General features: G+C 33.7%; 1 protein-coding gene across 1 annotated transcript; it reads right to left on the bottom strand.

The window, feature by feature from the left end:
* Window positions 1-11,331: 11,331 nt before the first annotated feature.
* LOC117707256 (small ribosomal subunit protein uS15-like) lies at window positions 11,332-11,777 on the bottom strand. The gene is given in 2 exon segments (XM_076932076.1): window positions 11,332-11,549; window positions 11,552-11,777. Coding segments are annotated over 2 exon segments (396 nt in total). The 3' UTR covers window positions 11,332-11,379.
* Window positions 11,778-12,424: the final 647 nt, after the last annotated feature.

Here is a 12,424-nt window from a genome sequence, read left to right on the forward strand (position 1 = left end):
TACTTTTAAGGGCAAATTATAAAAACCAAGAACTTCCCATTCCACATTTTTATTTTTCTTTATTGATTTAAATTGGTTGAAAAGTCCACTTATTTTCTTTCACATTCATGTCATTCCAGCTATCCATTGTCTTTGCCACTTTTTAAAATGTCTCATCAAAGTAAAGCAGGACACAGTGTTGACAGAACATACCTAAACTAGAATAAATCATACACTTATCGTCCTAAACATATTCAATGAATATGTGTGTGAAGCATAGTTTTTAAAGACTGGTTTGTGTGGTAGCATGAAGCAATTGTTGCAAGTTTGGGAAATAGGAAGATAATTAGTTAAAGTTACTGTATAATACAAAGTATAGAAAAATTTCCCTGTGGTGGCTGAGACTTGCATTCCTTACTTAGAACATATGTTACTCAAAGGTGTGTACCATCAATTACATTTTCTGATGCCTACTCAAGAGGTCTTCAGTTAGTCCTATTTCTGATTATGATGATGAAGAGGAAGACAATGAGAAAGATGGTGATACTGACCATAATAATTTAAAAGAAAGGAGGTTGGAAGTTGATGTCAGCAATATTGTGTTGTATGATAATAAAGTATTGATCAAAATTCATGGTTAATATGGTTTAGAGAGCAAAAGTAGCAATAGCTACAGAATGTGGAAATTTGATCAGGGAAAGCATGAATTGTACATCTTGAGATGTATTAGATTGCAATTTTACTGCTCTTTAATCTAGAAGGTACTCATATTGCATAACTTGACCCCTTTCAAATTCCTGTGTCATTCTTATCTGGCAAATTTCTAGTTTCTGCTTAGATAAATGACTAATTAATAATTTATCACAGATCCAGAATGCATTAATTACATATGTAACACTCCACCAAATTGAAAGTAGAGCATCTCTTTGTTTAGTTTATAGACTGACAAGAAACAACTTTAGCAGTTTTATTGATTTGTCTAACTTATCTAATTATCTTCTCCTTGCAGAAATGGAGATCATTTAGAAATTCTTATACAAATGCAATTAAATGCCAAATGTAGAACAAACCTTATAAGACATCTTGGATACAGAAGTATTTATTGTCTCCTCAGGTAAGGAGTCTGGGCCTTCTGGCTGTGCTAGATCGAATAACTTGCCTTTTTGCCTTTAGTTGTGGCAATAATATGATTATAAGAAAACAAACATGAAAATAAATTTGCTTTAGTAATAAAACCCACAGGCTTTTATGTCATCATTTTAGTGATTTATTTTTTAATAGCAAGGTATGGAATAATAAAAATGTCTAGTTACAAAAAATATAATTTTATCCATAGTTGTAGGCTCCAAGCTGGATTCTGAAGAATGAAAACCTTACATAAGGTCTAGGGGTTAAATAGATAACTGAGACATTCACTCACTGCTCTTGTAGAGGATCTGAGTTCAGCTACCACTACTCATACAGCAGCTCACAATCCCTTATAACTCCAATTTTAGGGGATCCAATGCACTCTTCTATCTTCTGTGGACACTAGGCACACATGTGTTACATACACATCTATGCAGAGATCTTTGTGTGTGTTCTAATGTTGTAAAGAGACCTCATGACAATGCTAATCCTTATAAAGGAAAACATTATATTAAAGCTAGCTTACAATTTCAGAGGTTTAGTTTATTATTATCAAGGTGAGGAACATGGTGATAGGCAAGTAAACAGGGCTGGAGCTGAGAGTTCTACATCTGGATCTTCAGGCAGCAGAAAGGGAGATACACTGGGACAGTCTTGGTCTTTTGCAAACCCCTAGGTCCACCTCCTGTGACACATTTTCTCTAACAGGGTCCTACCTATACCAATAAAGCCACACTCTAATCTCTTTCAAGTAAGGCTACTCCCTGATGACCAAGAATTCATATATATGAGACTGTTGGGAGCATTGTTATTCAAACCATCACAGCAGGCAAAGCAATCATGTAATTTAAGGTCCAATGTTTAAAACACTAACATTTTGTTTTATTGTGTAATACGTATATTAGCCAAACTTTGAAATGGCTATCCCAGGACAGTGAAAATCCTTGGTGGCAAGGATCTTATTTTGGGTTCTTTTTTCTACATCTTAAGATATGAAGAGGTTAACATGTGAGAGAGGACATGGAGATTAGAATCTGTTTCTGATTCCTGTATCTCTAGCACTGGCCAGTTCAGGTCTTACATAGAGACCTGTTTCCCATGTGCAACCCACATTGCTCTCCAACATTTTTCTGTTTATGTAACTTGTTCTTTATACCTTTTATTATTTCTACCAATTGCTGAGCCATGTCATATGTCTTTATGAGACATTAATCATTGTGGAAACTGAAAAAAAGTACTTTTTGGGTCTGTGGCAACTGGTCAAAATAGAAAAAAGTCCCTGTGCATCTTCTTCACATCATTGCTGTGGGTACCTCCGCTTGTTAATATCATACACAGTCACTGTTGCTCACATAGAAAGGAGTGACAGAGAACAAGGAGATGAGAATAACATGGGAGCCTTAAGGTGACAAGGATGTTGAGTTATATTTAAGGTTAAATATAGTTAGAATGTTGTATGGTTTTAGTTTTTTATATTAGAGAGAGCACTGACTCCGTTTATGCAAATGCATGTCTTGAAAAATTCTAATCTCATTGTCATGTGAGATGGAAAAACATGAAGCAAAGCCAGTGGTCTACCTTTGTTGCTAAATTCCCAGAACTCTCACACTGACAAGAAACTGTGGTAGTCACAATGCATTACAGCTTATTTTCTACACTGACTGAACATAAAAAAAAAATAATAAGCAGATAAAAATTATGGATGGCCTCAATAAAAATCTAATAATTTATGTTTACAATTTAACAAAATATTTGTTCTGCCTTAGATTGTAATTTTCTCTTTGTGGTTTCTTTATCAGAAAAAATCATACTTATATCCATATTATTGGATGATCTCTACAATTTTTAATATACTTTAGCTAAGTTAATATTAAAATTTTTATTTCAAAGATTATATTTCTGTAGACATGAGTTCAGTGCTATAGAATATACTACTACCCTGAAGGTGAATCTTGAAATGAAATCATAGAGGTTGTCTTTCTGATTCTTAAATACATGAAGGACAATACTCTGAGGTTTGATGATAATGAACTAAATATTGAGAAAATCTTAATGAAGAATTAGGTAGATGACCAATGAAACTTTTGTGTGAACAATTATTGTTATTTTATTGAAATGCAGTTGAAATAATGAAAAGACACCCAGAAACAAAAAACAAATAGGCAACAACAAAAAGAAAACCTATTAAGTTCAGTTTGGGAATTATATATACAATAGATGTCACTGTATACTTTGTAAAGCATGATCCAATGAGATTGAACTAATTATATGTGACAGTCTTTCACAGTTTTACAATAAAATGACAGATACAAACATAATTATTTTAATCTTTCCAAAAAACTGTTGTATTAGAGAAATATAAATAAATGAGCTGTTTTGGATCTCCTTGATAAATTTTACTATAAGCAATAATGGGTATAATATAGAGAATTGGAATAATCACCATCAGTTACAGTCATTATAGTGTTTAATTTTACCACAGGTCCTCATTAAATGTTTTTATGATAACAGATGGGATAGACTAAATGTCAGTATCTTAGCCATTGACGTGTGAGACATTAAATAAATGAACAATATTATTAACATTTTAAATTGTGAGAATATGTAACAACTAACCGCAAAATGGCTCTTTTAATTTTAGTTGTTTCTGTAGTTGCAAGTGTGTGTATGTGTTTGTCTCAGTGTGTGTGTGTGTGTGTGTAGACCAGATAGATGTGTAACTCTCACTGAACTAGAATTTGTAAAATATGCTTAGATGACTGGGTATCAAGATCCTAGCCCTTGGTGTCTTCATTCCAAGAACCCTGGGATTATAAAAATATGCTCTCTAGGAATTGAACTCAGGTATTTGTGCTTGCAAGCCTTATCTTACTCATAAACATATTATCCCAGAAACAAAATAGCTTTTTTCTGTTTGGTTGTGATTCATCAGTCTGATGATGCAGATTTTATACTATGTATACAAAACATAAAACTCTTTGTTACTGGTTATTGAAAGGAAGAGGACTAATTGATTCTTTTGTTTTTACTCAAATAAAACATAAAACAAAACATAATGTCTAAATCAAAATTTTAAATTCTTTACTTATCGACTTTAAAATAAATAATATAAATTAAAATCCCAGAATATGTTTAGAAATACATATTTTAAAACTATTTCTGATTATTTATTGAATTATTTTTATGTGGTATTTGGAGTTACTAGTTTTTCCTTGGCATATTAAAATAAAACAAAGTAAAAAGATTCCATAGTGTATAAAATCATTCATTTACATTTCATTCTCTTCTATAAATATCAGGGATATATGCATGTGCCAGAGAGAGTGTTACATTGCTTAGAGATGTAATTTCAGCTTGTTGTAAGCACACATTATGAGTACTGAGAACTGTACCTTTGTAGTCTAGAAGACCTGAAATCACTTTTGAAATATTAGCTCTTTCTCTAGCTTCTCAGGTATTTGTATAAGAAAATCTTGTGTGTCTTGATTATTGAGATGATCAATAAACCAAAGACAAAATCATACTCTCTGTACAGTGTCAATTGTGAATACCTGAGATCAGAATACAAGAGTACATTTTCTGCATTGAGTAGCTGCTGCAGAAGAAACATTGAAGGACATTCTGCTTGAAAACCAAATGACCTCATTCCTGTACTCATATTGCCAGTCAAAGAATTAATCAACTCTCCAAAAAACAAAAGAGTGGGTTTGGGGTACATTTCTCTGACACAACTTGACTTTGTGTTGTAAGACGTTTTATTTTATTGAAAGAAAAGAAAACTCCAGTGAATACCAAAAATGGTGAAGTAAGAACATAAGTTCAGTAATCAACAATTGGTGATGTAGAAGTAGCTTGAAATATAATTATATTCCTCAGAGAACCACTACAACAAAAATAAACAAACACATAAACAAAATCTACCCAAAGAAAAGAATTAGGAAAGGGAGGACATCTGAGCTTGGCCTGTAGACATAATTGTTCCCTGGGTTGTTTTTTAGGTAAGAGGACGGTTAGGCTCCAGAATAGCAAGAATTATTTCCTTAAAGGATAATATGGCCAATGAGCACACTGTTTTAGCTCTCTTTCAAGAGAATCCTTGCTAATACTAACAGTTTGAGGAGAAATAGATTTGAAATATGAGTTCAGAGAATTGTTCTGAGATACATGCTTATCAACAACTTGGAGCATATAATCAATTACAGAAATTTGAGAAACAATTCACAGAACTCATAGTTCAAATCAATTCCTCATAATTTCTCTTTGAACTGCACACACACACACACACACACACACACACACACACACACACAAACCTGCATTAGATATTAGGAAATACACATTATAGTTATAGGTAACTCATATTCTGGACAAATAAGAAACATCAACCCAAACTTCTAGTTTTGCATGTGGCTAGTGAACCAATCATGACTCAATTGTCATGGGCTCTATTTAGATTAGTAGGATATAATGTGGAGCCTGCATATCACTGTGACTGTCAGAATAGCATAGGTTTTAGACTATTACCTCTCATTCATCATTAGCAGTTAAATTCTTTTGAGAAAAGATTATTTGTTTGCCACCGAACTTCAGAAAGGAATGACCCCTGAGCTTCTTATAATGAACTATTATCTCATCCACCAAGCCACAATGTTGGCTATGTATAGTAATATTTTAACACTGAGTAGAGGTGGAAAGCTGTGTAGATATGATTAGATTACCAGACATGCTGGCTAAAATTTCATAGTATTCATTCCCGCTATGGTGTCTTTTCTCTCTACATCTGTAACTATGACATCATAGAAAATTCCCTAAAATCAACCAACTGAAGAGGACAAGGGTAAGTTCTGAGTGAAAGATGGTTCTGTATTATCTCACATATTACCAGGTAGTAGAGAAAAGACTCTCCAGACTTTCCGTTATATCCATGAAGGAAAATCTTGAAAATATATCTCCCAAGTTGATTGAAATTAAGCAGTTCCCAGGTTGTTTATTTTCATTATAAATACAATTGTTTAGACTATAACTAAATGCCAAGAGATTCACAATTTAGGCCAGTCACATAGCTAGATGATCAGATGCTATAAAAGAGTATTACTAGAAAAAAATGATGGCAAATCATTGGAGAATGAAGTGAATAAATCCCTTTACATAGGCAAAAGATGGAAAGATCTTATGTGTGTGTGAGAAAACTCACTAGAAGTGTCTGTCAAAGTAGGATGTTCTTTGAATAGATAAAAATGCCTCATTTGTGGCTACAAACCTCTCTTTCCCTGGTTATGTGACAATACCTGTAAAAAAAGTGATCACATGCCAAGGAAGAAGGCTGTTCATTTGATTTTTGCAATACATATACTACCAGTAACCAAGGATGTGTTGTTATATCTACCATGAATGTGCACTCTTACCAAAATAGAGATTGGCAGTGAATACTCAATATGACACTATTCATTTGTGTGCTACAAGAGGTTTTGTTGACTCTACACTAAGCTAGTTCACTTGTTGAGTATGCAGAACTTTGTCTCTAGAATGGAAGTGTAAGATGTGAACTAGTTTTTTCTGCATATAATGTTCTACCAAAATTCTCATCAGTTGAGTTAAAATTTGTCTGCTCTACCATTTTGTCTGATATCCTACAAAGACTTTCATTTAAAGGAGAATATCACTTTGTAGCAATGAATTTATTCAAAGGACTCCATTCATTTGAATGCAACAGAGATTGATCGAATTCATTCATCTTGAAACACTTTTGAATGTCTTGAAGCAGCAGGCCTATTTAAGAAAAAAAGTGAAAAAAGCTTCTTTACGACTCAGCTGCAATGTGATGTATGTGAAAATATTTTCAGGGCTATGGCAAGTTCCTTCGAAGGATATTGGTGTGAACATGAGAAGGCTACCATTCACTGATACTCAGCAGAGCATGCTCTAAAACCTTAGATTCCATCCTGCATGGAATTTAATATCCACTAATCTGAAGGTATTAATTAGAGAAATGTGCACTTTAATAGAAAATGGTGATGCCACTGAGTGAAGTTAAGAGTGATAACTACTCACCCTAAAACCCATAGATGTGAGAAGCCAAAAAGAATTTATAGTGTTGTCTGTGGTTACAAGTGCTGAGTGACGAAATAGATGAATTTTAGTGTTTTGTACACATGAAGAAAGATGGTATTCTTGGAACAAACCTATTTTAGGGTTGTACACATTGACTTAAGCCAATGGAAAAAGCTGTAACAAGAAAATCAGGGCAAAAAACTAAAAGAGAAAAATTCTGCAACTGAAAGCTTTGAACATCCAATTAGTTAAGGAACCATGAAGCTAAAAATATTTGGTAAAGGATGGGGAAATTCAGAATTAGAGAATGTGAATGCCACCTAAGTCTCATTACTAGCTGTAAAATGAGAGTTATATTCATGCTTATTTGTACATTTTTTTAACCATAAATTTTTCATCAATGTTCCAAGAAGGAAGACCCTATGTAGTCATATGCCAGAGTGAAGGAGAAAAGACCAAATTGTCATATTATAATATTGGAATGAGCGCACCAACCACTGGCAAGTGAAATAAATATGTTGTGAAGAGAAAAATTCTCTGTCAAACATTAGCCTCTATTTTATCCTGGATTTTATTTATTTTGATTAGAAATTTGAACACTAAATATATAGTGTTGAATTTATATTTAGAGTTTCAAATATTTTTCTTTAGTTGTCAGATTGTATGATTATATTTTAGTAGGTTTTATATTTTAGTGAAACTATAGTTTTACTGCATTAAGGATCAATTTCATCAATTTTCATTCTGTAGTCAACAGTTTGTAAAGAAATTATAGGACTTAGAAAATAACAAATGAAGTTATTTGTCTTGGTATACCTTCTGTTCTTATGAAGAGGTAAAATTTCAAGAAAATTTAAGAAATTTATAGAAAGATTATTGGAGATTATAATTAAAGAGTGTTTACCACTGACCTTTATGGTTATGAGCAATGCAACAGGCAGGCAGATATAGTCCCGGAACAAAAGTCAACAGCTTATACCAGATGCACATCATCAGGCACAGAAAGAGAGACTGGATCTGGCATGTGTGTTAAAAACATCAGTGCTGTCCCCAGTGACACATTTTTTTTTTTTTTTTTAAAAAAAACCAAGGTCATGCCTTCCAACCCTTCATTAACAGTTCTACCACCTGGGGACCATGCATTCAAACACAAAAGCCTATGGGGGCAATTGTCATGCAAACCACCACATTATTAAAGTGTAGTTTTAGGTTCACTTCTTTTGTGAAGAAATAAAATCTAGGAAAGAATGAAAAAGACAATAGTTCTCTTGGTCTTATGAGGCAAATTTCACCCGTTTATCAATATACTAGTTATTTCATATCTTAAAACACATGATTGAGTTCTCCTATATAATTGTGAACATCATTCTTACTATATTTATAATGTGTTGCTTATATATTTTCTGTATGCATTTTTAATTTATTTAATAAAAATAATATCTAATCCATATTATTCATAATGTCTATTTCTATAATTATGCATTTAGATGTTTTATAGTTAAGCAATCTTATAATTAAACTATCACCTATAAATATTTTGATTATGTTGACCTTATCTTAGATAAGATAGACTGGGTCTCTACCAAGTAAATTTCAGTGTATTTATAGTTTCAATTTCATAGCCATTTTCACGTTGCCTTCTGTTCAGAATATAACAATTATAATAATTCACATTTTCATCAGTGCTGTGCGAAATGCTATAACTTCATCCCTAAGAGATAGTTTGTTGCTGCTCATTTTATAGCTCTCACTCTGAATTACGGGCTCTGGCTCTGCTTTATGATGTTTCTGTACCAAAAGAAAATAAAATGAAGGCCATGTTTACTCAGACTTTGTTTACTATAAAGTTTTTTCAAATGAATATTGACAATGTATTTAAACTCTTTGTAGTAAAACTGAAAAGATCAACATGCATTTTTGGTATGTAAAATATAAACTCAGAATAATATGAATAGCATAGTTAAAATAATGATTCAGTGACTAAAATTAATGAGAGCAAGATAAAATAGAAATGAATATATATTCACATATATTTATGTTTACACCCACATGCATATATACAAAGATACATATATATGTGCCTATATTGAAATATAGATAAATACTTACATAGAATGATACATAAATACCTATCTACATATGTACATTCATACATACATACATAAATACATACATAGTTGGCACATCAAAATTACATAGACTTGATGGATTTATGTATTTGAAAAAGGAATTATAATCACTAGAAGTAATGGTGTCCTATACGAACAATAAGTGCAAAATAGTGGAGAACCACATGTACAGAAATGTGAAATAGAGTATAGTTTTAGTTCAAGTAAAACGAATAGAAACACAAATACATATTTTATAAAATTAGAAATATAATTAGCCATCTATTAATATATATTGATATCTTAATAACATTTATTTATAAAAGATGAATATGACTGACAGATACAAAGGCATATGGAGTGATACAACTTTTACATAAATATGCTTAAAATTTCAGTATATTTCTGGCACATATTTATCCTGAATTTCCTAGTTGGAGGATTTAATATCTCTTTTAGAAAGCTTATTTTAAAGTCTTACTTCTGTAAATTATGGTTGCCAAGTATCTGTGAAATCAAAGTTAATAGTTCTTTTTGGTAAAATTGATTGTTTGTAAAATATTTAAGACTGAACAAAAGAACAATTTTAAGATATTTCCCTTACAGAATTTTAAAAATATCACTCTTGATCAACTAGAGGAAAATACTTTATTTTAAGGAATCAGCATCTTTAACAAAACATCAATTTTTCTTATTAAAATATTTCATTTAAAATTTTACTTAATTATATAAAGATCTTTCTGGAATTTATTTGCCTCTAGTACTCCTTGGCATATACCCAAAAGATACTCTAGCATATAACAAGGACACATGCTCCACTATGTTCATAGCAGCCTTATTTACAATAGCCAGAAGCTGGAAATAACCCAGATGTCCTTCAACAGAGGTATAGAAATTCTTAGGCAAATGGATGGAACTAGAAAATATCATCCTGAATGAGGTAACCTAGTCTCAAAAGAACACACATGGTATATACTCACTGATGAGTGGATATTGGCTCAAAAAACTCGAAATAATCAAGATATAACTCACAGATCACATGAAGCTTATGAAGAAGAAAGAGCAAAGTGTGGGTTCTTCAGGCAAGGAAATGGGGAAAGTGGATAAAATCTTAAATAGAAATAAAATATCCAATAAAAACGTTTAAAAAAGAAGAAGCCAAGGGTTGAGTATGAGGTGTTCAAAGGCAGTCACTTTTGTCTTCAGAGAGAAAGATGTTTCAAAAGAGGAACTAACAATGTTAGCACTTTTCTATGTACTGTACAATACCACAGTATTAAAGGTAATACCTTACTAATATTGTTACCATTATGCAAGTTAATATTGAATTATTTTGTCTTCTTGATCTCTCCTTCTGAAACTTAGCTACTGACTTTTAATCTCTGTTTATCATGGACATGTTACACATAATTCTGTTTAGTTTCTTTTTCTTTTTGAGTTTTTAATTTTTGTATTAATCATTTTATTCATTTACTGTTGGGAGCCGACTTTTAGCAGAAAGCGGCTAGAAAGCAGCTATCATCTTTGCAGCCATCTGGAGCCATATACCCTGATAGAGACTTGTTTATCAAGCCTACAACAGCTGAAGCACACTCTGACAAACATCTTGTTTATCCCACATAGCTTGTTTTACTGTTTAGTGACTCCAGCTGCATGGTGTACAGGGTAAAATGTCTTCCCCTGTGTTCTGCTTGTGCTTATAAATACCCAGGATTTCCTTGTAGTAGGGTCAATAGGAGGTGAATAGGAGGTGTGAATATAGTCTATGGGAGACAGTAAACTTGACTTGACTACAGACTCTCTGGCTTGTCTCTATTCTTTGCATCTCTTCACCTTCTTCCCCCCCCCCCCCAATCTCTTGCTAGACCCTGACCGGAAGATCAGAGCAGCAGAGAAGTCCAGGACATTCTGATCCCCAGCGTGGGGCAGAGTGGTCCTCAACATTTTGGCCCCCAAGCTTGGAGCGGAGAGGGTCGCAACATTTTGGCCACCCAAGTGGGGCAGCTCGGGCCTCAACATTTTTGGCCACCAAAAGTGGGGCAGCTTGGGCCCCAACATTTTTTTTTTTTTAATTTACTCAAAGTGATTTTATTGCTTGTGTACATAACAGCATTTACGCCACTAGAGCAGAGGCTGTGGACAATTCATATTTCCAATTGGGTGGGAGCACCAGCTTAGTGTTATAGTATTGAGCCATATAGTTTCTGTTCCTCTCAAGGTGCTTCCGGACAGCAACTGCTTTCTTAATCCGATGGTAGAGATCCTCAGGGAGATCAGGGGCAGGCCTTTGGACTGAAGGATTCTCAAGATTTCATTTCCAGTCACAAAGTGGACCTGTGCCACACCATGTGAGTCCCTCAGGATCACACCTATCTGGGAGAAAGTCAGACCTTTCTTGGCCAATTTGTAAATCTGTTCCTTCACGTCTTCAGATGTCAATTTCAGCCACGTGGGGACGCTATGGCGGTAGGGCAGCGCTGACTGGGACAGTCCCTTCCTGGGAGCGTACATGATGGTGGAGATCTGGCAGTAAAGATGATAGCTGCTTTCTAGCTGCTTTCTGCTAAAAGTCAACTCCCAACAATTTACATTTCAAATGATATCCTAATTACCCCTCCTCAACCCCCATTCCATCCTCTTTCTCTCCCTTCCCTATGCCTCTATCACTGTGCTCCTCCACCCACTCACCCATTCCCACCTCACTGCTCTAGTATCTCTCTATGGTGGGTCATTGGGCCTCCGCAGGACCAAAGGCCTCCTCTCCATGGCACATTAAAGTAAACTGAAGGATTTTATGTGTGAAGACAAGATGTTCGACACTGATTAAAGGTACAAATATACTATTTAAAGATTTTCTGGAACACCTAATTCTCAAGGTAAAATTTAAAATTCTGATGAATCAAACATTTATCCAGTCATTGATGTGATTAATTATCTTAGGATCTTAAACTAATGAATTTATAGGGTTCTCTAAAATCAACAAGATTGCTTTTGCATATTGTTCTTCACAGAGATTTTTCTTAAACCATACAGTGTGTGCTGTGACTCCTGTCTTTTCTTGTGTAACCTCAATATATCTCAAAGCAGTCGCTTAGCTACCTATAGTTTCAGATTACAATGCATAGAACTTGCATTGGGAGGTATTACCTAAACCAATT

This window comes from Arvicanthis niloticus, chromosome 4, assembly GCF_011762505.2.
Source record: "Arvicanthis niloticus isolate mArvNil1 chromosome 4, mArvNil1.pat.X, whole genome shotgun sequence".
Taxonomy (NCBI): Eukaryota; Metazoa; Chordata; class Mammalia; order Rodentia; family Muridae; genus Arvicanthis; species Arvicanthis niloticus.